The sequence below is a fragment of the Tenrec ecaudatus genome, chromosome 17 (genome assembly GCF_050624435.1).
Source record: "Tenrec ecaudatus isolate mTenEca1 chromosome 17, mTenEca1.hap1, whole genome shotgun sequence".
NCBI lineage: Eukaryota > Metazoa > Chordata > Mammalia > Afrosoricida > Tenrecidae > Tenrec > Tenrec ecaudatus.
Genome location: NC_134546.1, coordinates 15,697,647 through 15,724,403, shown reverse-complemented (window position 1 = coordinate 15,724,403; position 26,757 = coordinate 15,697,647). Strand labels below are relative to the sequence as shown.

The 26,757-nt window shown below is 45.4% G+C and overlaps 1 protein-coding gene across 1 annotated transcript; it reads right to left on the bottom strand.

Annotated features, from left to right (window-relative positions):
* Positions 1-8,827: 8,827 nt before the first annotated feature.
* Positions 8,828-16,033, bottom strand: LOC142431012 (gastrokine-3-like). Its single transcript, XM_075536047.1, has 6 exons — positions 16,022-16,033; positions 14,719-14,769; positions 14,487-14,621; positions 12,837-12,944; positions 9,978-10,119; positions 8,828-8,922 (listed from the first exon to the last, which is right to left on the bottom strand). Exons 1-6 carry the CDS (start codon positions 16,031-16,033, stop codon positions 8,828-8,830), a joined length of 543 nt encoding a protein of 180 aa, XP_075392162.1.
* Positions 16,034-26,757: the final 10,724 nt, after the last annotated feature.

Here is a 26,757-nt window from a genome sequence, read left to right as displayed (position 1 = left end):
TAAGGCAGTACAACAAAAATGTAACTGGGCCCTGAGTCAAAACGTTACACTCTTCATAGGAAGCTGAAGGAGACTGGTGGTCGTAGGTTATATGCTGGGCCATTAAAGATGATCCATAATCGGTAATGCAGTATCCAAAGCATCCTGTGGATAATTAAATATTGCCAGGCAGCCGGAGGATCAGGAGATTATTAGTCATGGTCAAGAATTCATAAACAAGTCAGTAAGAACAGATCTGAAATGTTAGAATTAGTAAGTCATGACTCTCAAATGACTAAGATATTTTTCATGAAAATCTGTAGGAAATTATGAATTCAAGGAATGGAGAGAGGATTTCAATAGGAATATGGAAACTTTAAAAACTTAAAACAAATATATAGGATCAAATATTTTTTCCCCAATGAGATTAATTGTAGACTGGCTGTTGCAGAAGAACCAGCGAGTGGACTTGAGAGAGGTCAATAGAAATGATGGCAAAGTGGTTACTCCTTGAGCTGCTAACTGCAAGGTCAACAGTTTGAAGTGACCAGCTGATACTCTGAGGGAAGATGGCCTTTCTACTCCTGTAAAAAGAGACAGTCTCAGAAACTCACAGGAGCAGTTCTACCCTGTCCTGTAGGGTCACTATGAGTTGGCGTACACTTGTTGACAGTGAATTTGGTTTGGTCTTGGGAAGGACAGAGAAATAATGATTATAAAATCAGAATAAATCAAGCTTTAAAATGTGTATGATAGTATGATTAGAGAGTCCCAGAAGAAAAGAATGAGTTATAAAATAGTATTTTAAAAGAATACTGAAAAATTCCCTAAATTTAATTTAAGACATAGCCTTACTGTTCAAGAAACTCAGAAAACCTCCAGTACACCATATCACAACACAATCAAACTGCTAAAAATCCAAGTTAAAGAGAAATCTTAAAAGTCATCATAGAGCATAAGATAATTCTTTATTCATTGAAAATATACTTCATAAATAAAAGCAAACACATTTTCAGATAAACAAAAGATGAGGTTATTTATTTCCACCAGGCTTTCAGTACAGGAATTACAAACAGATGTTTCTCAGGCTTAAGAGAGTTGATAAGAAACCTGGTATGACTGTGGAGTAAGCATTGGGCTGCTAACCGCCAAGTTGGTGATCCAAACGCACTGGGCACTTCCAAGAGAAAGAGGAGGCTGTTTGCAGCCACGAAGATCTACAAAGTTGCTCTACATCCCAAACACGACATAGGGGTCTCTATGACATGGGATTCACTCAATGGCTGTGGGTTTGGGTTTAAAGTGACCTGATCTCAGAAGGAAATTTGGATCTACAGGAAGGAATGGAAAACTCTGGAAATGGCAATTAGGTAAAAACTAGAAAAGAATTTTTTGCTCTTGCAGACTTTGATTAAAAAGCAACTAACTGACCAATGCAAACATGATGTATTGTGGAATTTATAATATACATAGAAGTAAATGTATGGCGACAGTAATAAGAATGGGACTTCAGTGGGATTACACTGCTTAAAATTCTTACATTCCATATGAAATGGTGTAACACTAATTTTGTGTACACTAAGATACGTGAATGGTGCATATTTTAATTCCTGGAACAGCTGCTAAAAATATTACGTAGAGAAATAGCTCATAAGCCAACACCAAGAGAAAGCCCCAAACCTGCCTTGTGTCGATTGTGACTCAGACTGGCTCCAGAAAGGTTTTCTGGGGCTGTAATTCTTCATCAGAGCAGTAGCCTCATCCTCCTGCACAGCAGATGTGAGTTGAAACTCAAGACCCAAACTTACCCAATAGCACTGCTAGGGCTCCTAAAAACAAGTGAGAGAGACAACACACTAGCAGACATGCAAGTTCCCCTACCCTATCCCCTCCCCCCAAAAAAGAAGACAGTAGAAGCAGAACAGGGAACAGATGGGAGAGATTGGAAATAAATTTCAAGATAGTAGACCTAAACTGAACCTCACCAATAATTAAGTTATCATAAATGGTCCAAACAATCTAACAAAAGGGAAAAGTTTATCACAAAACCTGATTCTAAAATTTAGAAAATTCAAAGGATCCCAAACAGACAAAAGAATCATAAAAAATTGGATGGTTTACACTGGCTGGTCTAATACTATAAAATTACAGTAATTAAAGCATGGTATGCTGATAGGTGCTTCTGAGTCAGCTGCTGCTCATAGAGACCATGTACACAACAGAACAAACCACTGCCCACTGCCCCGTTCTGCAGCATCCTCCCAATTGTTTGAGCCCATTGTTGCAGGTATCATTTCAATTCATTTCATCCGGGATCTTCCTCTTCTTTGCTGATCCCTTACTGTACCAAGGGAGCCCTGGCGCTGTAGTGGGTTACACATTGGGTTGCTAGCTGCAGGGTCAGCAATTTGAAACCACCAGCCACTCCAAGGGAGAAAGGAAGCACTCTGCTCCCCATCTCTGAAAGGAAGATGAAGATCCCCAGTCTCTGAAACCACGGGGCCCGTTCGACTTTGTCCTGTAAGGTTGCTATGCGTCAGAATCAACAATGGCAGCGCATTTTGAGTTACGGCTTTACCAAGCATGATGTCTTTTTCCAGAGACTTATCCCTTCTGATAACAAGTCCCAAGTCCGTGAGATGAAGTTTTACCACTCTGGCTTCTAAAGAGCATTCTCACCTTATTTCCACCAATACAGACATGGTTATTCTCCCTGCAGTCCAAGGTACTTTCAATATTCTTGGCCAACACCATCATTCACACGCATCAGTCAATTCTTCAATCTTCCTTATTCATCGTCTAGCTTTCATCTGCTTATGAGGTGATTGAAAACACGGTCTTGGGCCAGGCACAACTGAGTCCTCAAAGTGCCATCTTGACACATCGACACTCGGAAGAGATCTTGTGTAGCAGATCCACCCAAAGCAACACATCTCTCTTGCTTCCATGATTGTTGACGGTGGACCCAAGTAAAATGAACTCCTTGGCAACTCCTTCCTTTTCTCCCTCAAGCACGTTGCTGTCTGTTGGTCCAGTGGTGAGATATGGGTATAATGGCAGACTAATCAATGGAACAGAACAGAGAGTTTGGAAACAGGCATGCATAGCTAATCATTTTCAAAATAGGCACCAAGCTGATTCAGTGGAGGAAATAAAAGTATGTCAATACAAATGGCGCAGGGACAATAAAGTATCCACTGCAAAGAAAAAGAACAGTTTCTTTTCCTCACAGTTTACCCATGAAAGAACTAGCTCCGTGTAGATTATTCAAGTAAATGTAAGAGGCAGAGCTATCGATCTTCGAAATAGAATTGGAAAAGAATTTCTAATATTATACAATATAAGTAACAAATCGAATACCTTACCAATTTTTATATTGCAGAGATGGTATATTTCATTCAAAATGCTTCTATTTATTCCTTTAAAAATTATAATTTGATGCTAGATTTTTTGTGTGTGATGCACTGAGATATTTATGTCATCAAAGATAGTACTTCATTTAGTATGAGGGAGTGTGTGCTTATTTGTAAGTAGAACAGAGCTTTTATGGCTACCAAGCATGCCATCCATCATCCTACAACCTACTCAGTACCCTATGAATGAACCCATGAGATGCTTCCATCTTTGCTGAGGGGTGGGTGGAAAGCCTAAACAACCGTGAACTTAAGTCAGTGGGAGAGAGGTTCCTGACAGGCGGAAGCTGCCCATCCTCAGCCCATTGGAGGAGGGGAGGTCTATCAATTCCCTCATCTTCTGGGAAGTATTCCTTTCCACTCCCACCAGCTCCTGTGAGCACAAACCAGCGGGACTGAGTGAGACCCACTCTGACTCTCCTTAGAGCACGGCTGGTTTATCTTTTCACATTACCGTCGCTTGGGCACCGAGGCAGGCAGCCATCTCCAACGTTGGTTCTCTAATGGCAAAAATTGGTGTAATGCCTGCTCTTATAAGCCACACTTCCAAATTGCTAACGAATCTTTTCAAGTAGTGACATCCTAACCAGCCTAATGCCATTTACAGGATTGTTTGCTTCCTTGTTTCTACCTGGAGCTTCACAGTGGAAAAGAAGCATCAGTCTGGGGACTGTAGGCATGGTGACCTTGGCTGGGATCTCTGGGTGACATTCCTGATCTGTGTGGGACTTTCCTTCAGTTGAACTGAATTCTAGGTGAAGTTCTCCTCACTTGACACCCAGGGAAGTTCCCCCAAACTGTGAGGGGGCAGCTGGCTTTCTGTTGTACATTAGGAAGTCGAGCGTGGCTTCAGTGGTTCCATTACTGTCGGCAGAGTTAGATGGGCTGGCTTGCCCACCTATTGACTCCTGGTGTCTTTTTCTCCATATTTGTTTTTGTCAGTGGTTGCCATCTGGTTAATAATGACTCGTGGCAATCATATGTAGTGGAGTACAATGCCATTTGGGTTATTACCATTTTCAGGACTGTTGGTAAGCAAGCATGTTTAATGAAGCTCTGTTACAGGTCTTTACTGAGGTCCCCTTGAGAATGGGGCGTGGGGGCCCAGGACCTATTGTGAGGGTTAAGGAGCTCTGGTTGCATCGTGGTTATAAGTTGGGCTTCTAACTCCAATGTCAGCAGTTTAAAACCACTGGTAACTCCATGGTGGAAAAATGGTGCTTCCTACTCCCATTAAGAGTTACCAACTCAGAGGGGCAGTCCTACCCCATCCTACAGGGATGCTAGGACTGAAGGGCAGGAACTTTGGTGAGGATTTGCTTTCCTAGCTATTTGCCACACAGGCTTCTTAGTGATACACAGTGGTGATACCATCACAGTTTACTTGAACATTCCTGACTCTCTTGCCAGAAAAATCACACCTAATTCACTGGGAAAGGTTTCTCAGTGCACTTCCATCAAGTCGTTCTAACTCACAGTGATCCTCTAGAACAGAGTAGAACTGCTCTGGTGGGTTTCAGAGACTATAAATCTTATAGAAGCAGAATGTCTCATACTTCTCCCTGAGAGCAGCTGGTGGTTTTGAACTGCTAACCTTGAGGATAGCAACCCATTGAGTAACTCAGTCTGCCACCAGGAAAGGGCTGGCCCCAGACTGCCATGTTCCCCTTGAGTAGCCCTGCAGATGAAGGCATCCTGTCAGTGCGTCCTTACAGTGCGTATGACTAGACTGGGAACCTGTGGGTGAGACCACTTGTCGGTGTATTGTTTTAACCAGGAGCCAAAGTTAATAATGAAATAAGAACACACTACGGCTGCCACCATGTATTGTTTATAGCACCTGATAGCGACTCTCACACTGAAATATACCAACTGGCCTTGTGGCTCTTTCTGTCTGATGTCTGCATTGGACTGGAGGGCAGAGCCATAGAGGTTCACTCATCTGCTGCTGTTCAGAGTTGGCTAATACTCTGTGGTGCAGAATGACCCAGATTGCCTCATAACTGTTGCTTGCTTCTACCTTCCTGGTAACAGACCTCTAATTTGTTTTAGTGACTGCTTAAGTCAATTTAGCTTCAGGGAAAATTATCCTTGCTTTAGTTCTAGGGGATTCAACAGGATTGTCCTAAATCAGTGGTTATGATTAGAGTGTGATTTTTTCCCTCTCCCATCTGGAGACATTTTGCTATGATGGAAGACAGTTTTGGTGGTCACAACTGTGTGTGTGTGTGTGTGTGTGTTCATGTGCACCTTTGACATCTTGTGACTAAGACCAAGGCTACAGTTAACATCCTTCAATGCCTAGGACAACCCCTATGACAAAGACTTTTCTGGTCCCAATTGTTAGTAATGCTAAGGCTGCAAAAGCCTATCTAAATCAGTGAAGAAAGCTGATGGTGCCCGGATATCAAAAGATATAGCATCTGGGTCTTAAAGGCTTGAAGCAACAAAACCCGCATGGAAACATCTAGCTCAGAAGCAACAAAACCCGCATGGAAGAAGCACACTAGCCTGTGCAATCATGAGGTGTTGAAGGGATCAGGTATCAGGCATCATCAGAACAAAAAATCATATCGTTGTGAATGAGGGGGAGTGTGGAGTGGAAACCCAAAGCCCATCTGTAGGCAATTGGACATTCGCTTATGGAAAGGTTACAGGGAGGAGACAAGCCAGTCAGGGTATGATGTAACAATGATGAAACATACAACTTTCCTCTAGTTCCTAAATGCTTCCCCCCCTAACCCCCACAACTATCATGATCCCAATTCTACCTTACAAATCTCCCTAGACCAGAGGATGTACACTGGTATAGATTGGAATTGGAAACACAGGGAATCGAGGGTGGATGATCCCTTCAGGACCAGTGGTGAGCGTGGCGATACCAGAAGGGTGGAGGGAAGGTGGGTTGGAAAGGGGGAAACTGATTACAAGGATCTACATATAACCTCCTCCCTGGGGGATGATGGATAACAGAAAAGTGGGTGAAGGGAGACATCGGACAGTGTAAGATATGACAAAATAATAATTTATAAATTATCAAGGGTTCATGAGGGAGGGGGGAGCGGGGAGGGAAAATGAGAAGCTGATGCTAGGGGCTTAGGTGGAGAGGAAATGTTTTGAGAATGATGAGGGCAATGAATGTACAGATGTGCTTTACACAATTGATGTATGTATGGATTGTGATAAGAGTTGTATGAGCCCCTAATAAAGTGATTTAAAAAAAGAAAAGCCTATCTAAATCAACCCTATTCTCCTTAAGAAAATGAGACAATCTCACTTTCTCTGTCCTGTAACTGGTCTTCAGTTGCCCAATGAGTTGACTGACCAATGGGGTGTAAGAGGAAGTCTGCTAAGTGGGTCTTTCAACAACGTTTTTTTGTTCTTTTCTAATGAAAATGAACAGACTTAGATGGCACAGAATGTTGCCCTTTGCCTTTTTCCTGTTGTGCTTTCCTTTCAGGTGCACAGGATGCTGTGGTTAGGAGGTATACCTGCCATTTTGGGATCATGAGGGAACAATTTTTGAGAGAAAAGCTTGTAATATCCACTTCTGCGAGCCAACATCTGGCTGTATGCATATATCCAAAGGCCTTGCCCTTGAAGAGCTTCATGTGGCCAAATGTATAGGTTCAGGGCCTCTGGCTTGCCTAATCATACTCTGTTGAAGCCCAGTCAAAGCTTGATCAGAGGCCTTTCTTACATAATTCCATCCCTTCCTGGTGGCTGATAACCAGACTGCTTACTACTTGACTCAGTAGAGCTACCCCTTCTGCAGGCTGGGCCACCAGTAGTGGCCTCTCTTATTCAGTGCCCCACCACTCGAAATCCACTCTACAGCTCCCCCAATCAGTGCTGTCTTAATTTAAAGCACCCCAAACTCCCACAGGACCTTCTGTGGGTAGTGTCAGGTGTATGTCCCATAATCCTTTCGCTCTATTCATGTGACTGAGGCAAGGAAGCTAAGGGTGTCCTGTACGCTTTGAGTAGGCTCTGTCCCTACCAGATCTAGGGGTGAGCAGTTCAAAACCAGACCCAGCTCATTGTTGTCCTGATTGCAATGCATGGGATGTTAGAGCATTGAAATGCTGTCTAGGGTTCCCTTGTCCATCGTCTTTATGGAAGCAGCTCGCCAGGTCTACCTTCGACGGTGCCTCAGAGTGTGCTTGAACTGCCAACCTGCAGGTTAATAGTTGAGGTTAACTGCCAACCTGCAGGTTAATAGTCAAATGAGCCACACAGCCACCTCCCCCGAGATAGGAATGGGCCATGAAAGAACCAGTGGTAGGGAATCCAGGCCCCTTATCAATTTATACTGGAAAGGTGTGCCTACGGGCTATGACGAAGGGGTTGGTCCAGGACAACTTGGTGGATCTGCCTTGTTTCATTTGGATCTCTCTCAGACATTTCCCACGAGGACAGATTTCCTTGGAATCTGAGCACCAGAGGTAGTTAGTTTATTGTGCCAACCTGGCCAATAAACACATGAAGGGTTAATTGAAGGGCAGAGGGATAAATGGTTTGGTGAGCCTCGCCTTTCTAGTTCTCGAGTCTCTTGCTTTGTGATGGTTGGACCAGGGTGCAGCTGCCTTAGCCAGTTCCCTCCGTCAGCTGGCAAGGCTCACTTCCTGTGAGGCATCCCTAAGGAGAAGCCACATGGACCTACCTGGGTGCTGGAGCAGCCCTGTGGAGACCCCTGCCAGTGTGGAGATGCTTACTCTCTCACTGATTCAGCTTTCCTCCTGCAGTTGACATCATTGCATGTGTTTTGTGGGATGGAGGAGGACTTTGTGGATTGGTGTCAGACTATGGGTTAATGTTGGACTTGTGGGCTTGGGCAGCACTGGGCTGGGATGCTTTTCTTGATGTGCACTTACCCTTCATGTGCAATGCTCTCTTATACATGTGGGTTTCTGTGAATTTTTTTCTCTAATGTACCCAGACTAACACAGCACCAATTTGCAGAGATGTGGTCTCAGACCAGACAGCTTACCTCAGTGTCCTTGTTAGTGTCTTTTCATTTATTTTTGAAGGTTTTCTTTTAGCAAAAATTGCCAAGGAACTCCTGAAGGGAGGCCTTTCGGAATGAGAGGTCCTAGGAGAGGCAATTCCCTCTGGGCCTCATGCTGGTGTGTGATGCTCTGGGCTGATCGTGGTACTTTAACTTGTGAGGGGACTGTGTAGACGGGGAGAGTCCAATGTAACATCTGTTAGATTGGTGAGGCAAGAGGAAGTTTTATTGTTCTAGCCCAGGGGGAGAAATGCACTCTACTTTCCTGATTACAACGCTGGGGCTGGGTATTGGTCAGAAGGCAGAAGGTGGAGGCTTGAATGAGCTGTGTCCTCTCTGTAGAGTGAGGGCTGGGCCCCCCAGGGCCAGCTCCAGGATGACAGCCTAGTCTAGGTGAGTCCATTCTCCATGCGACCAACTTGGAGGTTCAGAGCCCGGGGATCTCACCACAGATGGCAATCCCCATAAAGGACAGAATTTGGATTTCGAAGCAAGAGTCGGGGTCAACTGCCAGTGCCACACCTTGAAGAAGAAAGAGAATAAATTATAAAGAGGCAATCCCTTCATTTCCTTAGGACCCCAGAGTCAAAGGGGTGCATTATACAGCTGCACTTACACCAGATGTTGGGCTCACTTTAACTCTACTAGCAAAAGACGAAGGGTCTAAAATAAAGATCCCTCCGTCCCTGCAATGCGGACCTTCACATTTCCTTCTATTTATTTCACTGACCCTTAAGTCATCCCTTAGATTCCCTTCAGGTTCGCCCTGATTTCCTGTTGGATCCTCCCAGTATAACGAAGGCTGGGCTAATTTATACTAAGATGAAAGTAAGTGGCTAACAATAGTCTAGTGTAGCGGTTCTCAACCTGTGGGTCACGACCCCTTTGGGAGTCAAACAGCCCTTTAACAAGGGATGCCCGATTCATATCAGGAGCAAAATTACAGTTATGAAGTATCAACGAAAATAATGTGATGGTTGGGGGTGGTCACCACAACACGAGGGCCTGTATTAAAAGGTCTCAGCATTAGGAAGGTTGAGAACCACTGCTCTAATGGGAAGGCACTTTCTAGAATGGCAGCAAATCTCGAAGTCTTCCCTGACAATGTTTTCCAAGCTTTCCACCAACCCTCCCACATACTTCCGGTAAGTGTCCCAACCTCTGGAATACTCCTGACCAAGAATGGTTTCAGAGCACGAGGATTTCAAACTCAGTATTTCTGGCATCATGACAAAGAAGAGTAAGGAGGACCCCAAAGCAACAACAGATGGCTAATTTTGGGGTGCCGGGTACAGTGCTGATGAAAGGTCAAGTGAAGGTAGTCACTGACTCTGAACTTCCACTGTCAAGATGAACTGCCCTTCGACCTTCTGGTATTAACCTCAGGGAGCTGCATGTCAAAAGATGACCTTTGACTCCACGGGACAATGTGTTCCAGGTCTAATGGTGTTCATAGACAGGGATAAAGAAATGACACTGACCTGAACCCTCTCATTAGAATTGGGAGCGCCTTACAAATAGTACTGCTCCTTCTAGCTCATCCCGGATTGGGCTTGCTAGTGAAGTAGTCAACACACCTTCTTTCTGTTGCTTGGCAAAGTAGGTGGGGACTGCTCTGCATAGGTCCTTGATGGGCGTTCCATACTGGGCCAAGTTCTTGACCCGGCTGGGTAAAACCGTGTAGGTCAGGCCTCGAGTGGAGGGGTATTGTTGTAAGTCCTGTAAGAGGTGGCACATCAAAACGGTGAGATAGATATAGACATGATACAGCAAGAATGTAGACCAGGGAACCTAGCTCTTATGGGTTGAGTTATATTCTCCCCCAAATATGTGTTGGAATCCTAGTTCCTATAACTGTGGATATGTTCTAAGCTAACATTACGTAATCATTTCCCATAATGCAATCTAATGCAATGCAATCAATTCATGAAGGCCATATCAATATAGGCTAAAGCACCGGTTCTCAACCTGTGGGTCGAGACCCCTTTCACAGAGGTCACCCGATTCATGACAGGAGCAAAATTACAGTGATGAAGTAGCAACGAAAATAATTTTATGGCTGGGGGGTCACCACAACTTGAGGAACTGTAGGAAAGGGTCATGGCATTAGGAAGGTTGAGAACCACTGGGTGAGACCCTAAGCCCCCAAACTACTGAGTTATACAAGAGCACCAGCAACAGAGAAATATGTACGTGAACTGGTATAAGCAGACTGTCTGATGAAGATGTGGTCGATGAAGCTACAAGACCTTGAACTCCAAGAATTTCTGGCCACCAGAAACTGAAATAGACAAAAGAGGATCTTCTCCTGGAGGCCACACCCTGAATGTGGACTTCTATCCTCTGGAATCATGAGAAAACACACTTCTGTTCTTTACGGATACCCATACGTGATCTTTCTCTTAAAGCAGCTCTAGCTAGTGAAGAACCTGGCCTACGTCCGGACATGCGAGGGACTGGATTGACTAAAATAATTGTGAACCTAAACTTGTCCCCAAGTTTGACCTCTAGCAGCCACATCTTATCTGGACACAAGATGACGACATGGCTCCAGAAAAACCTAGTTGGGTCTTCCCCTGGGCCTCTTTTTTAGTCGAGATCTCCTTGGCCTTTTTTAACTCCTCAACTCTTCCAAACCTGCCCCCCACCCCCACCCCTGCGCTTTCCCCATCTCTTCCTAATGGCAACAGAGAAGGAGTTCAATATCCTTTGTTGCATCTACATTTCTTCCACTTGGTAAACCCGATGAGTGGAATATTTTCTTTTTCTATAGACAGTTTTACTAGGACACAGTCCACCTATCATACCATTCAATAGTTCAGTCATATTAAGAAGTCTTGTGCAATCATCGCTAGCACCAATTTTAGAACATTTTCTTTTTTCTTATCCTCCTTGCTATTTGTGTTCTTCCCCCGCTGTATCCCCACCATTCCCAAGCTCTCTTGTCATACTATTGTCTCTAAAGACACACCCATCCTGGGGTTGCATACCGAAAAACACACAGAAATACAAAACCAAGAGTCAAAAAAGCTAACGCCACTAACAGAATAGAATGGCAAACACACCAGAAAGGATTAAAAGCTAGAGCAACTTTAAGATGGGTCAACAGGGAGATCAAATACTAAGGCGTTAGATTTTAACCTAGTTACATCTGTCATAATCCACTTTCCAATGTGTTCTGTATGATCGCTAGGCTTCTCACATCTCTGGTCTGTGTTCAGAGAGGACTCATGGGAGACTCCATCCCATGTCTTTCCCCTTCATGCTTATTTTTTAACTAATAAAATTTTTAGATGTGCCCAAAGGGGGTCAAATCAGATGCTATGCTGTGACCATTCAAACAGGGTGTTAACATTTTAATCTAGTATGACCATCTCTATAATACTCTTTGCCTGATAATGAGGATTCACATCCTTCGAGTATAGTCAGAGGGACGTCAGTGGAGGCGTAATCTGTGTGGATCTTACACATGGATTTTGGCTTCCACTGTCACCCACACCCACAGTCTTTTAAAAACCAGGCGTTTGCCATTTCACCTTTGAAACCATCCCCTCCTTTAGATTTGGATATTATTTATCATCCTTGGATCGCACAGCCTGGCGTGCTTCTTCCATGCGGACACTTTCTGGGGTTTTTTTTCTCTTGAAAAATAAAATCACATGCTTTATTTTTATGGCCTGAGCAGTACTTTCCCCCCAAAGCCAGTAGCCTTCCTGGACTCCGTGGACAACAGTCCTGTCCACATAAACTGTGAGCAGATTTCAATGACTTTCAAAGGCCCCTGCTGGCTTTAAGTGTATTTGGCTATTGTTGTTGGACGGGCTGAGAGGGAGTACCAGGAGGCTTGAGCTTCACTTGGGAGTGCCTGTGTGGCATCAATGGAAAACAGGCTTAGAAGGATGTGGTTCAAGTCTACACGGAGGCACCTTGGATGAATGGCCTTGCAATCTGCTTCAGGAAACGTCAGCCATTGAAAAGTCCGTGGAGCACAGTTCTACTCCATCATACCTGGGGTTGCCACGAGTTGGAACCAAATCAAAGACAGCTTTGATTTGGAGATATTTTGGGGTAGCGGAGGTATGCCTTGTCTCTGGTGGTACTGGGGGAGGAGGAGAAGAGTGGCGTGGAGATGCAATGGTTGGTTAATTCACTCTATTGTTTATATTCAACAACTTATATCCTTCACGTATACCTCAACTCTTCCTGGACAACAACAAAATGATATCACTTATATAGCTTTACTGATTAAAATGTGGTTTGACTTAATGAGCCACTGGCTGGTCTTGGGGTTGTTTGTGAGGTGGTGCTATTTCCTGGGCATGAAAGAGGATCATGAGCTAAGTATTCTTGGGTGCAAAGCATTGTCCTGGAAGATTGGGATGCAGAACTGGAAAACACCCAGGGTGGCGGGGACCTCAGGGGGCTGTCTCTCTTACCTTTTGGTCCAGGGCTCGGATCATTTCATCCAAAGTCGGGAAGGCAGCTTGATCCATCTTGGCCAGGACACAGGCCATCTTACTAAACAGCCTAGCTGCCAAGAGAGCCTTAAAGCAACACAGCAGAAACATTTTATTCACTCCATCAAAATATGAATGGACTCCCATTTTCTGTTGCTCAGTGTTGTTTCCACTAAGCAGATCAGGGTGCTGCCTTGGGGTCCAGGGCAATGCGTGGGGATCAAGACTGGCACCACACACAGCCCTGCTGCTCCCGAGGGTCCCTGGTATACTGCCTCTGCTACCCAATTCCCCAGGACCCTGCGCACCAATCACAAGCTGGTGGGAGTCCAAGCCAGGGGCCAGCTCTGGCACCATCTTTTCATGGACCTTCTGGTTCTGTTCTGCCATGCATCGGCCATCATGGTCTGGTGCTAAGCTGATTTGCTTAGACACATGAGAGCTAAGACTATTGGCCCTTTACCATGGAGTTGTCAGAAAGGTGAATGGACAAGCTGTTTACTGCTTGTGAACGTGTCCTGCAATGTATAAAGTCCTCTCTGAGGATACAAAGACTCAGGACCTCTAGCCTCAGATTCTAGATCCGGGTCTGTTCTTGGCCACCTTGCTACGGGCCGCCCCCTTCCATGTGATGCTGGGTCTGTCTGTCTTTGGGGCCATTTGTCCTCTCCGCTTTTGACGAGAGCAGTGGTTCTCCAGCGGGGTCTGACGTGCCCAAGGGCACCTTGCCCAAATCACCCTCCTCCACCCAGAGCTGCCCTCACTTCTTTGGTTCTCTCCACTAGGCTTCCGTGGACCATGTTGGTCAAAGAAAGCCATCCTTGTTTTACCACAAAGTTCAAAATCACTAGGCTCTGTGTGCTTGAAGAGGCCTTAGAGCTCCCGGCAGAAATCACGAGCCTGGTCAGTGAAGAGGGAGCGAGGGAGACCTGGTGTTCGGGAGAAGACCCTGGCAGGTACAAGCACGAGCAGGGAGCGCTCTGTGTTTGAGGGGTCCATTCAGAAGGTGCAACAAAGAGAAGAAATGAAGGGGAGGCAAATGGCTTCCAACTAACAGGGGCTGGACCCGAGGGGCCTTGTAAGGCAAAGGGAAGCAACTGGGCCTTTGCTTCATTGAATCCTCTGTGAATCCTGTTGGAGAGACAGCTATCGATGGTATTTTGCCGATGAGGAAACAGGCGTCCACAACAGCCAAGCGAGAGCTATGTAGTCATACAGAGTCATACGAGTGCCACGGGGAGACATACAATCATGCTACCCGATCTTACATTTTTCTACTAGGTCTTATTATCTGAGGAGGTAAGCAAGTTAAAGTAAGATTTCTAAGGTCAAGGCAATCCCATTTCTACAACCTATACTGATGACACACAAGGAGGCTCTTAAAAGGTTTTCTTATTTGGGCTGGGCAGGCGGGCGGGGCAGGTCTTTGGTAGCCTACAAGTCGCAAGAATGCAAGATCAGGGATCCTTTCCCACCGGAGAAGTTCCTCCTGCTCTCCGCTTACCAAGCAGTTGCTGCCATGGTAGGAAGCTGTCCCCTCGCCTCGAGACCCATCACAGACGTAGATCGAAAGCAAGCACATGTAGACCGTTTTCTTTGGCCTTGTCACAAACGCATCTCACAGCTTACATTTTTGTAGTCCAGGATTCCATGCCATTCACTCAGGAGGTTGCTGTCCCGGATGCTGACCACACCTCGGAAGGCACTGACATGGACACTTTGGGTTCCAAAAGACCCATCCAGCACACGGCTGTCACTGGCGTTCTGCATGAAACCACAAAGCAGTGAGCAAGCTGCATGTGATGATCACAGTTGAAATATTTTTGATAAAAGGGGGACTAGACAGGTTGAACTCACTCACCATCAAGGCCATCGATGGCATTAGGACAATCAAGAGAATGGAAGACACGATCTGAAATGCAAGCAAATCATTACATACCCGCCCCCCCTCTTAAATTTAGGTGAGCTCAGAAGCCCTGCCTGGATTTGCAATCCTCTTTAAATAATATGGTTTTCATTGTTTGTCACCTTCCGTGACCCATTGTGCATCCAGGAAGTTGTCATTCGGTGCGGTTCAGATGATGTACACTGGCATCTCAAGAGGCAGTGTTTTGTCATTGGCTGAAAAGATCTTTTGTTTCCTACCAAGGCAATGGCTTATTCTACATATACTGCTGATCACTGCAATACACGTTCAGGTCAGTCACTTGATCTGCATGTAGGGTCAGGCAATCCTTAGGCCAAATTGTCCAGTGATGTTTCTCTTTCCTCCCCTTCTCCTCTTCTCTCAACACCTGGACACCCCTTCTGGAGCCTGACACCCCTCTGCTCTCCTTTCCTCGAGATACTTTCTCCATCCTGTACCTCCTGTAAATTCCTCTTTTTGAAACGTATTTTACTCAGACTGTAGTACTTCCTCAGCTATTTGCAGTTCATCTTGTTCTCTCTCTCTCTCTCTCTCTCTCTCTCTCTCTCTCTCTCTCTCTCTCTCTCTCTCTCTCTCTCTGCGACTGTTGAAAGAATCTCAGGCACCAAAGAGAATAAATGAGAGAGAATTGGTGGGGTAGGAGGAGAGTAGGTCAAGAAAGTCTCCCAGTCAAACTTCATCTTCCCCTCTATATCTGGTCTTCTTAGAGGCGACCCAGTTCAAGTGCACTCACAACTTCAGTTACACTGGACAGGAATTCCCTTCTCCATCGCCACAATGCCCCTTGCAGTAGTCTAACTATCATGACAACAATACAGGTGAGATGCACACTTAAAGAAAAAAGATAACAGTTTCTTTATAAGTAATAAAAAAATAGTGCAGTAGGTGATAATCAAGGAGATAGATGAGATTCTGGTTGCAACAATAGTTCATTAAGGTATTTGGAGGGTGGGTTTCACATATTAAATACTTGAAGCTTTCCTTCCTCTTATAAGTCAGAGGAACCTAAAAATAGAGGACCCTAAAATAAGAATCCCTACTAAATCCAAAAATATGATGCATGATTTTAGAAATTATTTATTAGACAGGCTTTCATGGCATGCATCAAATTAGTATTTGGAGAATCGATTTGAGTTTGAAGTGAAGAATCCATGGAGAAATAGATTACTTAACTATTTTGATTCCAGAATCATCTATGTTTCAAAATGAAAAAATATATATATATATATATACTTACAAGGCATTTCATGTTGCCCCTCTCTCAGACCCCGAGAAACTGCATGCATAATCGAATTTACCACATCCTATTTGTCTTCAAAGTTTGGTTTATATAGGCCCAGACCTCTCAGCTGCAATGGTGATAAAAAAACTTGGTGGCAGTTGACCATGATCCAGATACCATTCAGGAGGGGACAAGGTCAGCTTATGTAATCACAATTATCACGGTCATGTAGCTCCTTCTGAGCAGTTTCCCTTTACTCTGCTTACTCCACAGGTCCCAAGGCAAACATGCCAATGAACAAGGCTTTGTGGGCTGGCAGGCAGGTGACCTGAAGGGCTAAGGTAAGGACTGAGAACAGTAGACCCTGCCTAATGGGCCCAACACAAATCAATGGGCTTACTGTTTCGACTTTGCGATTCCAGAGAAGTTCCTTACATCTCACTTCAGTGGGGGTGGCTGAGTAAGGCCCTACAAAGCTGAAGGAAATAGAGAGAAACTATCAGATTAGACTGATTGAAAAGCAATCTGGGCTAGGTCTTCATCCAACACAGAAAGCACACGATTGTTCGATCTTGCCCTCTGCCTACCCATGAAGCTGGCCTCACTTCACCCCTTCAGACTTCTCATTCTGTTGACTTCGCTTGTTCTTTACCTTGATATTTTTGCTTTTACTCTGCAGTTTGTGTCTCTTCCCAGATTTTCTTATATATAATGTTTTAATGTATCGTTATATTATATGTTATATATTAGAATATGTTATTATATTTGTAATAGGTTTATATTATAAATATAGATACATAATTTCCCTTCCTCCCTCTGAAAAGACCCATTAACCAGTCGTGGTGCTCCTGAGAGATAAGGAGATCACCTTCGTTTCCTGTGGCCGCTGTAATAATCTAGCACAAAGTAGGCTATTCTGAAAAACAGAAAATTTGGCTTCACAGTTGTGGGGCTCCAACATTCAAAACTGCAGAGCTTTGGCAGGACCCCACCCTCTCTCTCCAAGCCTGAGGAAGACCATTCGTGGTCTCCCCCAGCACCTGAGATCCCTGGAGTGCTTCTTGGGGTACTTTGGCTTTCAGATTCATCTTGACTCAGAAGACAATGGGACCTGCTTTCCTCCCCAATGACCTCATTACCTTAATGGATCATTAACTTAACGGATCACATCTTCAAGGAAAAAGCTATTTCCAAACAATGGCACAGTCATAAGCACCGCAGTTAGGATTTCACCATTTGAATTTTGGGGACACAATTAAAACTAACCAGGAATGATTGACTTTAAATAGTGAGGCAAACACCAATTTAGTCCTTTTCGTATGCTAACTTTTGACTTTTATTATTTTCATCATTTAATTTTCTTCTCACATTCTCACTGGTCGTCCTCCTACTTGGATCAGATTCCAGGAAGCCAGGAACAAATAGTTCTCCTGAAGGAAACAGAGCCTGTGAGAGAGACTGAGAATTGTTATCATCATAGAAGGAAGTGTCAAAAGCAAAAAGAACAAGAGAGATATAAATATGATGTAGTCTGAACCCGGGGCAGCCTGAAAGGTCCTGAGACCATCAACTTGAAGTTCCCATCGCTGATTTACATCAGTACTGTGGGTACTGAGCTTGCTGCTTCCAAAACCACGAACAGAGCATGTCCTCACTAACTTTTGACTAAAGACACAAATGGAGGAAAGGAATGGGTTTCAGGAACTAGCAGGCCTCGTCTCCAAGTGCCTGACATGTACGAGACCATAGAACCAGCGGCACCGAGGGCTAAAGATGTGGCGCCTGTTTCCACAGAGATGGCAGCTTTGGAAACCCCATGGCACAGTGCTAGGAGCAGGGATTGACCCAATGCGCACAGATTTGGTTTTGGTGGAGGAGTTTCTTTGGCTTATGGCAATAGTGCTTGAATGCTTGGCAAACGGTAGGTATGCAGGTTTGCAAATAAGGCATGATGCAACCTCTGTATTCAATTCCTTGCCGCTGCAAGAAAGTTGGAAAAACCCTTTGTTCTTGCCCTCTATAGCTATGATACCATCCAGTCCACATCCTGGCCAGCTCCTCTGGCCCTGGCCCTCCTCGCGTCATCAGAGGTCTGCCGTGATTGAGCCCCAAGTCCCCTTGGCAGCCCTGTTTATGTTTCTTTCCCACCTATGCCAGATGTAAGCATACCACAGCCTCCACTGTGCCCCATGGCCACCCGTGCCTCCGGGCATGCCTTGAGGCTCCTTACTCCTCCCCCTACCAGTTTTCCACAGTTTATTTGAATAGCTGCCCTCTCACCAGCCTTTTCCCCCTTCACTCACAAGCAAATGCCGTCTTTTCTCATTTTGAAATGCCATAGGCCTCTGCTGGGACTTCTCTTGTGCTCTGGATATTTGTTGCTGTGCTATATTTATCTGTGTCTTTATCTGATCGCTGTAAATTGTACACGTATGCCGGTGAACTCTGCATGCTAGGTTAGGGATTTCATTTTGTTCTCTGCTGCATCTCCAACCCATGGCCACGCAGTCGAGTCTGACTCCGAGTGACCCTAGATGGGGTTTCCAAGGCTTTGTATGTCATTAAGGGAGCAGACAGCCTCATCTTTCTTCCACAGAGCAGCCGGTGGCTTTGAACTGCCGACCTTGCGGTTAGAAGTCCAACACTGCCACCAGAGCTCCATCGTGGGTGGGAAAAATCTGTCGTCATTTACATCCAGTTTCCCGTGAACATTCTGAAGTATTGAGAATGGCACTTAGCATAAAGCAGGTGCTTAAATATTTATATGGTAAATGAGCAAATTGATTGCATAATGGTATATCATTTATCTTTGTATCTCCTGGACAGTTTAACAGTGCTTGCCAGTAGTGACATATACATACATAAAGTGTGATATTATATATGTACACATATACACATGGACTTCCTCCCACTGAGCGGATTCGTATTCACAGAGACCCTATCAGGCAGAGTATAGCTGCCTACTAGGACTTTCCCGGCCGTAGTCTTTGTAGAAAGAGACCACCCTGCACAGTAACTGGTGGGTTTGCACCACCTGCCTCTTGGCCAGCAGCCCAGTGCTTTAACCACTGTGCCACCAGAGCCCCTTGAGATATATCTAAAGCACTTTAAAATTTGAAAATTACTTTTTGAGTCATATGTTCTTGGCTCCTTATGACCCACTGTTTGGGCTAAGCAGAGCAAGGATTATTAAGACATTTTACCGATGAAGCTGTAAGTAGGACAGAACTATTAAGCAGAGTCTGGACTTAAACCCAGGTCTAGGACTCTAGAGGCTCAGTCTCCTTGCATTCTACCTTCCTCCCCAAGAGTGCTGCTTTGGGAGCCTGTCCTCATGTATATGAGGGTCAGTCAGAAAATACTGTTACAAAACCACAGAAAGGTTTCTGAAACAAAATGTGAAACTGTTGTCCCTCCCCACGCCCTCCATGTAGGACTAGACCCGTGGTGCTCCACCTTCCCCATGCCGTGACCCTTGAATACAGGTCCTCATGTGGTGGGGACCCCCAACCATAACATTATTTTCGTTGCTACTTCAACACTCACATTTTGCTGTTATGAATCATCATGTAAATATCTGATATGTAGGATGTCTTATCATGGTTCCAAATTGAACATAATTAAAGCAGTGATTCATTACAAACAGTGTCATTATATGTTGTGAAATATTTATTTCTGATGACAAATAAATGAAAGTTTGTCTTGAAGCATGGTGGAGCGTGGGTAAGTCTCACACCGGGCACTAGTATGTGGGCGGACCCGTCTGGAGACAGATAGAGGAGCGGTGTCTCAGTTGAGTTTTCCGATGGTCTTGGGCGACCCCTGTGAAAGGATTGTTTGAACCCCCAAAGGGGTCACGACCCACAGGTTGAGAACCACCGGTCTGGACATTTCTGAAGGTGGTGCTTCCATCTCCAACCCCCCCTCTTCCCCCAAAATACTATGCTTTTTGATTGACAGCACATCAGGACAGAAGTTTAGGCACTTTGAGGTACTCGGATTGCGCTCCTTTGAAATGTTCTTTGAGCTTGGGGAATAAGAAGGAATCTGAGGGGCAAGATCAGGGCTGGAAGGTGGGTGGGGTGAGGTTTCCCAGTGAAACTCTCCTAAGACCGCCCTTGCTACCTTTGAAGCTGGTACATTGGCATGATGGGGAAAAAATTGGGGGGACAATTTTTCTGGCCTCGTTCTCATGAGCACAGTTTTCAGTTTTCTTACACCTTCTTCCCAATAAGTCCCACCATCATGTGTATGCCTCAAGAAAACTTATCAAAGTCCATCTCTTCACAGTCCCTCAGAGCAGTGGCCATGGCCTTCGGACATGACCTCTCGGCCTTGAGAGGCTACCTTCACAGGTGACTTAGTTTCCGAAGGCACTCCGATGAGGCAAAGACAAGTATTTCAGCGAGGGAATTGTCTGCAGCCACACACTCATGGCAGAGACGTGTTTAAATACGTTTTTGGGAATAAACATGCATTTATGAATTGGAACCATAGTGACACCATTTTTTTACTTACCTTTGCGTGAGTGTATATGTGTGTGTATCTAGCATCTGCCTGTACTATATATTGTATACGCACACACGACAACTCATAGCAACCCTCTATGTGTGCATTTATACATATATATGCACATATATCGTGTAATGTATACACATCTATGGCACACTCGGTATAGGCACATATCACATACACATTGAGTTGACAAACAGTGAAATACATCATTGGATAAGCATGAAGACGAGAACTCAAATCTGAAGAGTATATTTACCCAGAAAAAACAGCTCCATAAACTCCAATGATATTATAGTGATAAGCTTAGCAGACTGAGTGACATCCACATTGTTAGTGCGCTTGCTCCTGCATTTTCAGGGAAAGCCAGGTCTCTGCCATGCTGATTGCCTTTTTATCTTACATCCTGTTGCCTCTGGCAAGAGTGCACCTTCTCTGCCTGGACTCCTGAGCTGGTTGATGTTTGCTAAATACCCTTGATTTCTTTTAATGTACTTATGGGTGCTGTAAACCGGAGACTTCCTCATCCTTATCTCATTTCTTCTGACTACCTCCTGGAACACAGACTTCTAGATCCAGCCCTGTAAGGACACAGACATTTAACACGTCCTGCTGATTTAGCAGAACATCCCAACTGAGGGCTTATTATTATTATTTTAATTATTAAAGTGCTGTCTGTCTGGGCTCCCCACACTTGCATTTCTTTTCTGATGTTGAAGCAAATGGACAATATGAATCAATAATCAGCGTGTCATTACGGCCCATCAACAAATGCTCACTCTGATAGCCTTGCTTGGGTTGGTCGCATTGCTTTTAACGGTTTCTTTTCTCCTCGGAGGAGCCTGAGCTCGAACCTGCAAGGTCAGCAGTTTGAAACCACCAGTGGCTGTGCAGGAGAAAGTTGGGGCTTTCTATTCCTATGAAGAATTATAGTCTCGGAAACCCACAGGGGCAGTTCTACCCTGTCTTGAGGGGTCGCTATGAGTCAGTCTTGACTCAGTGGAGATGCTTTTGGTGTTTGGTTTTCATGCATCAGCCACTTGTTTCATATTTCTTTACCCAATTATCACGATATTCATTTAGTATCTACTGTCCTTTCCAAGAAGGAGCCCTGCTGGCACTGCTTGCTAAGCATTGGGCTGCTAACCTCAAGGTCAGAAGTTCAAACCCAGCAAGAGCTCTGCAGGAGAAAGAAGAGACTGTCTGTTCTGGTAGAGATTTTCAGTCTCTGAAACCAAATATAGGGTTGATATGAATCAGAATCAACTCGATGGCAGTGGATTTGATTTGGTTTGGGGTGCTTTTCAAATCCCCCCTTTCCCAGCCCCAACTGTTTCCTGTAGAGGCTGAGATCCAGGCCACCTACAGCCCGGGCCCCAATGCATTCTGCTCTCCCCTTTCTGGCATTATTTCCCTGAATTTTCACCCTGCTCTCTCTTGTGTCCTCTTTGGCTCCTGGCCCCAAAGATTCTTTCAGAAAAAATCCCCTTTATCCCTGCACTTCCCTGCGCAGGCACAGTTTTCTAATGATATTACCTTGTTGCATCTCGTATCTACCCAGGGTGAGATTTCAATTTTGTGTTCACCTGACACTCACTGGCTCCAGTTCTCCCACCACTTCATGCCCCACTGGCAAGCAGGATTCAGTCCATCCTAACTTGTTAGGCAGCTGACCTCAGGCTTTCCAGAGTTATCTGTGACCAAGTCCTTTCTTACGGTGTGCTTCTTACCAGGGTCCACGGATTTTGAATGGGCTCTGAAATAAGCCTTCTGAAGTTTTATGTAAAGGCCTTGTTGTAGGATGCCACGGAGTTGACCTTGACTCACAGCAACCCCGTGTGTTACAGAGTAAACCTGCTCTATGGATTTCCGTGACTGATGACAGCCAGGATGACGCTCCAGGAGACGGCAAGCTGATGGTGGGTGGAGCACGGGCTGGGTGTGAACGGCTGGTCTTAGGCACCAACTGTGTGCTTAACCACTGGGCCACCACAGATTCTGAAAAATTTGTTAGTAGTTGCAGGTGTGTGCACCCCCCCCCACCCTTATTCCTGAGAGAAGAGCCATAGCTTTCATCCAACATTTGTAATTCCTCAATTCTTAACCCCCTCTGCCCTCCACCCCCACCCCCCACCAAAGAACCCACTGCCTTCAAGGTCTCTTTTACCAACAGGAAAAAAGAAACCATTTTTCCTTCTTTAGTGTAGTCTCTGATCTCCGAGTTTAGTTCAGGAAATCTTCCAGAAGAAGGGGTGTATGATTGCTTTTTGGGGTCAAACCATCTTTGGGAGGTGGGACTTGAATGGTTCTGCCCATTTTCGAGGTCATGAGGCAGAGAGAAAGGTTCAGACAGGAAGTTAGTGGCAGGACTCAGTCGAGAGCAGGGACTGCTGGCCTCAGGCCCTTCCCCCCAGGCTTACTTCCTCCTTCCTGGTGGTTTTATCCCTGATGGGGATTTATCTCTGGCTCAACCCTAGTTTCTGTACTAGATCAAAAAGAAGTTGAATTTTGTATAGGCTCTGAGCTAAAGTCACTCATTCCTGATACACATTCTTTCTAAAATCTTGATTCGGCTGCCGCCGGCCGGACACTGTAGAAAATACACCAGAGAACACAGAGGTCTGACTGGGAGCCAGCAACCTCGGACTTCTCTGCTGGACCTTCCCGAAGGAGCCTCTGTTCTCCTGAGTCGAGCATCCCAGGGAGAAGGCCTACCCTGATCTAAATTATCCAGCAAATACCCCAAGATGCTGCCTCAACGGGATAGGGGATGAGAAAGTGAAAGGGGGTTTGTAGAGTGCTTTTATTCCTGTTGCAGATACCGAGTCTCTAATACCAGTGACTGCTGAGAATGGCAGGGGAGCAGACACCTTCTCCAGAAGTGGACTAGTTTTCTTGCTGAGCTCTTAAGGCCTTTGTGTCTTCCATAGGAGACTCGAATGTGTGCGCGTGTGTGTGTGTGTATGTGTGTTTGGAGAAGACTTGAAGTATATTTATGTGCCCCAAGTGGACACATTCTACGGTACAACCTTAAAAAAACAGAACCTGTGTGAGGTAGAAGCCACTAACAGAAGGAAAATCCAAACATTTCCCATAGAAACACACGATAGAAAAGTGGTCGGGCTGCACCCTGACAAAGGCAGACAGCTTGCTATGTGCAGACAAACAAGGCAGTCACATCAAGCTCTGGCTCCCTCGCCCTATTCACTCTCTCACTGTGTATCTGTGACTTTGCATGATTGTCACGAACATTTTCTGGAAAAGGAACTATTTATTGGATGGTTAGAAACTCAAATCTGTTCAAAGGACTCGCAGCTCCTTAATTTTTAGAATATCCTTGTGCCTTAGGCAGGGTTCTCAAGAGAAGTTCAACCAGTGGAGCATGCATGTGTACTTGTATCTGTATGTACACACACAGATGTGTATGCAGCCTATGCACACATATGTATATGACACACAAGCACATGCATACATATGCAGACATGTATACATATGTACACACATGTGCACCTGTGTATGTTTCTCATGATTCATCTAGCTGCAGGGGCCAAAGAACCCATGATAGTCCCAAGACAGACGTCTGGCTGCAGAGGTGAATGAGTCCAAGGCTTGCAGGTAAGATGATAGGCTGTTGCTGACCCTCAGAATTAGCACGCAACATGGCAGACCACTGGCTCAACCCAAAGAACTGGAGGTCAGAGCACATGCCAGATGTAGGATACAAACCCAGCAAAAGGCATGCCAACTTTTCTACAGTGCCCACTTATATTGGAAGCACACCACACCCCTGAGAAATCTTTCTTTCGATTGGCTGCTCAGAACATATCTCATTGTGGAGATGAGATTGCATTATATTCTATCTCATCAGCAGGGGGATTATTAGGTTTTAACTGCTAACCCACTGCGACTCCTGGGCCAGCCTATTTGACAGAAACCCATAACTATCACAACCTGATTTAACGTGCTTATAAAACTTTATGAAGTCTTATAAAGAGTATCAAATCAGACGTCTGAAAACCTGGGTTTTCGTCTCGGCTCTGCTTTCTAAGTCTCATACTTGCTGGCTAGCCCTCTGTCCTCCAGAAGATGAGGGTCTGAGCGTTTGGCTGACATCTTGGATGCTGTGGAAAGCCCAGTTCCGGTGGCTGTCACTGTCAGCAAGGAACCAGATTCATAGGCGATGAGCATCTTTTCATCAATCAACAAATGGCAGGGCAGTCTTTCAGAAACAAGTTTGAAGTGTTAGGGGGTGGGGTAGAAAAGAGGAGTTAATTTGCTGACACTGACGACAAAGCGGCATGTGATCTACCCTCGGCCGGAGCCCCCACATCCCACTGTGGAGCGTTAACTGTTCTGACGCAGGGCAGCCTCATGTGTTACTTGGCGGCACGTCTCCAAAGGCTTTTCTTGGCTGCAATCTCTAGGGCATCAGACTCTAAGGCCTTCCTTCTGGGCTCCACTGGAGGTGGGGGCTTAACCTACCAACACTTAGATTAGTAGCTCCTCATAAACCATTTCCTTCACCCAGAGACCCGAACAAAACCATAGTATTGAAATGTAGTGAGATATGGAATTCGTGGAAGTTCTTATCATTAAACTCCTGGCGCAGGTAAAAAGAGCAGACCAATGGGATCTTGTGAATATGGCAACATGATCCACAGAAGACATCATGAATCCATTTGAAAGGTCCACCCATGGTTTAAGCCTCCAGTGAATCCCCGCTGAGCATAGACCAGAGATGTAGCCTTGCTGTCATACAGAGATGACTGAACGCAACTTTCCTGGCCTTTTCCTCACCAATGCAGTTTCCAATTTTCTTAAAACCGATTCACGCTAAATTTTCATAATTATCCTATGTCCTGCAAGAAAATTTGTCAAAATGACCCTCTAGAGGGCCCACAGGAGGTGACCATCACCTTCTGATCTTGAAGTCAACTGGCATAGGAGATGCCCTTGGAGGCCACTTTTTGATTGGACCCTTTTGAAAGCACCCTCATGGGACCATCAACTTCAAGGTCTGCAGTCCTTTTCACAGCGGAAAGCGGTAAGTCTGCTCCTGTAGATACTTACAGCCATGGGAAGCCTAGGTAGCTGTGAGTTGGGGCTGACTCTATAGCAAGGAGTTTTTTGGTTTAGTGAGTCTAAGGCACGTATATTACAGAAAGGGTTTGCCCGCAGCCATCCCATTTAGATAAGCTTTGTTTGGAATAAATTCATGCATGTAGGAACTGCAAGAGAAAGATGGGATGGCGTGCTCCTGGGAAGAGCTATCGCTTCGGGAACCGGCGGGGGCAGTTCTGTGCTGTCCTGTGCAGTTGCTGTGAGTCGGAATCTACTTGACAGCGGTGGGTTGGTTGGCGTCTGTGTGCGAACTGGAATCCGAAGAGCAACGCTTTGTTACTTCCTCTTGCACATTCACTTGTGTGCACAGCCCAGTGCCGTTGCTGTCTTCTCATGCGGAGTCCTCATTGTTGCTATTTTTCACCTATGCTGTTTGACTGCTCTTGACTTAGCAACGATCCACATAAGCTTCTCATCTATGTGGGGTACAAGCTCCCACCATTGAACAGGTCCAAGGGTGGTTGTGTAATTGAGGGGTAAAACTAAAGAGACATCGGACAAGATAAGGCATGCAATTGCTCACCCCCCAGAAGGCCATGATCTCAGCAGCCAGGTTCATGCAGGGAAAGCGAATATATTTCCAGTCATGGCTAATATATGCATTTGGGGATGTGTAAGCCCCCATGGTTACATCATAACTTGAAAGGGTTGTATCATAGACATACATGCAACAGGAGCGGGGCAAGCTAGGGGTGTACACGCAATAGGAAGGGAGGCACTAGGGGTACACATGTGACAAGATGGGCAGACCCTAGATTCAAGATGGCAGCCTAACCTTGGTCCCCCTTGAGTTGGCTTGACCCTGTCTTTGGGCTCTCCTTCAGGGGAGCAATCCATGATCCTTATCAGCAGGGAGTGGGCCCCCATCTCAGGTGGGACAGAGTATAGGGTCTGATTGCTCTAGATGGCTGATAACCCTCAGGGAGATAACAGCTGCCCTCCAAATGTATAGACATCAACCATGTGTTAGCAAGCAGTGTCTTAGGTTTGGCACCTGGCACAGGGGGGGAGGTGCGGGGGGGGGGGGAGGAGGGGAGAGACAACCTGGGGAATGATCAATCTGTATCCAGCACATCTATAGACCATTCTTTTAAAAAAACACAATTCCCAGGAGTGAC

Excerpts from the sequence above, each read along its gene's own strand:
- LOC142431012 (XM_075536047.1), bottom strand. Across the intron at positions 12,945-14,486 it reads GAATCCTGGACTACAAAAAT|GCTCTCTTGGCAGCTAGGCT; the intron begins GTAAGCTGTGAG and ends TGTTGCTTTAAG. Across the intron at positions 8,923-9,977 it reads TGCCAAGCAACAGAAAGAAG|GTGTGGCACTGGCAGTTGAC; the intron begins GTGTGTTGACTA and ends TTCTTCTTCAAG.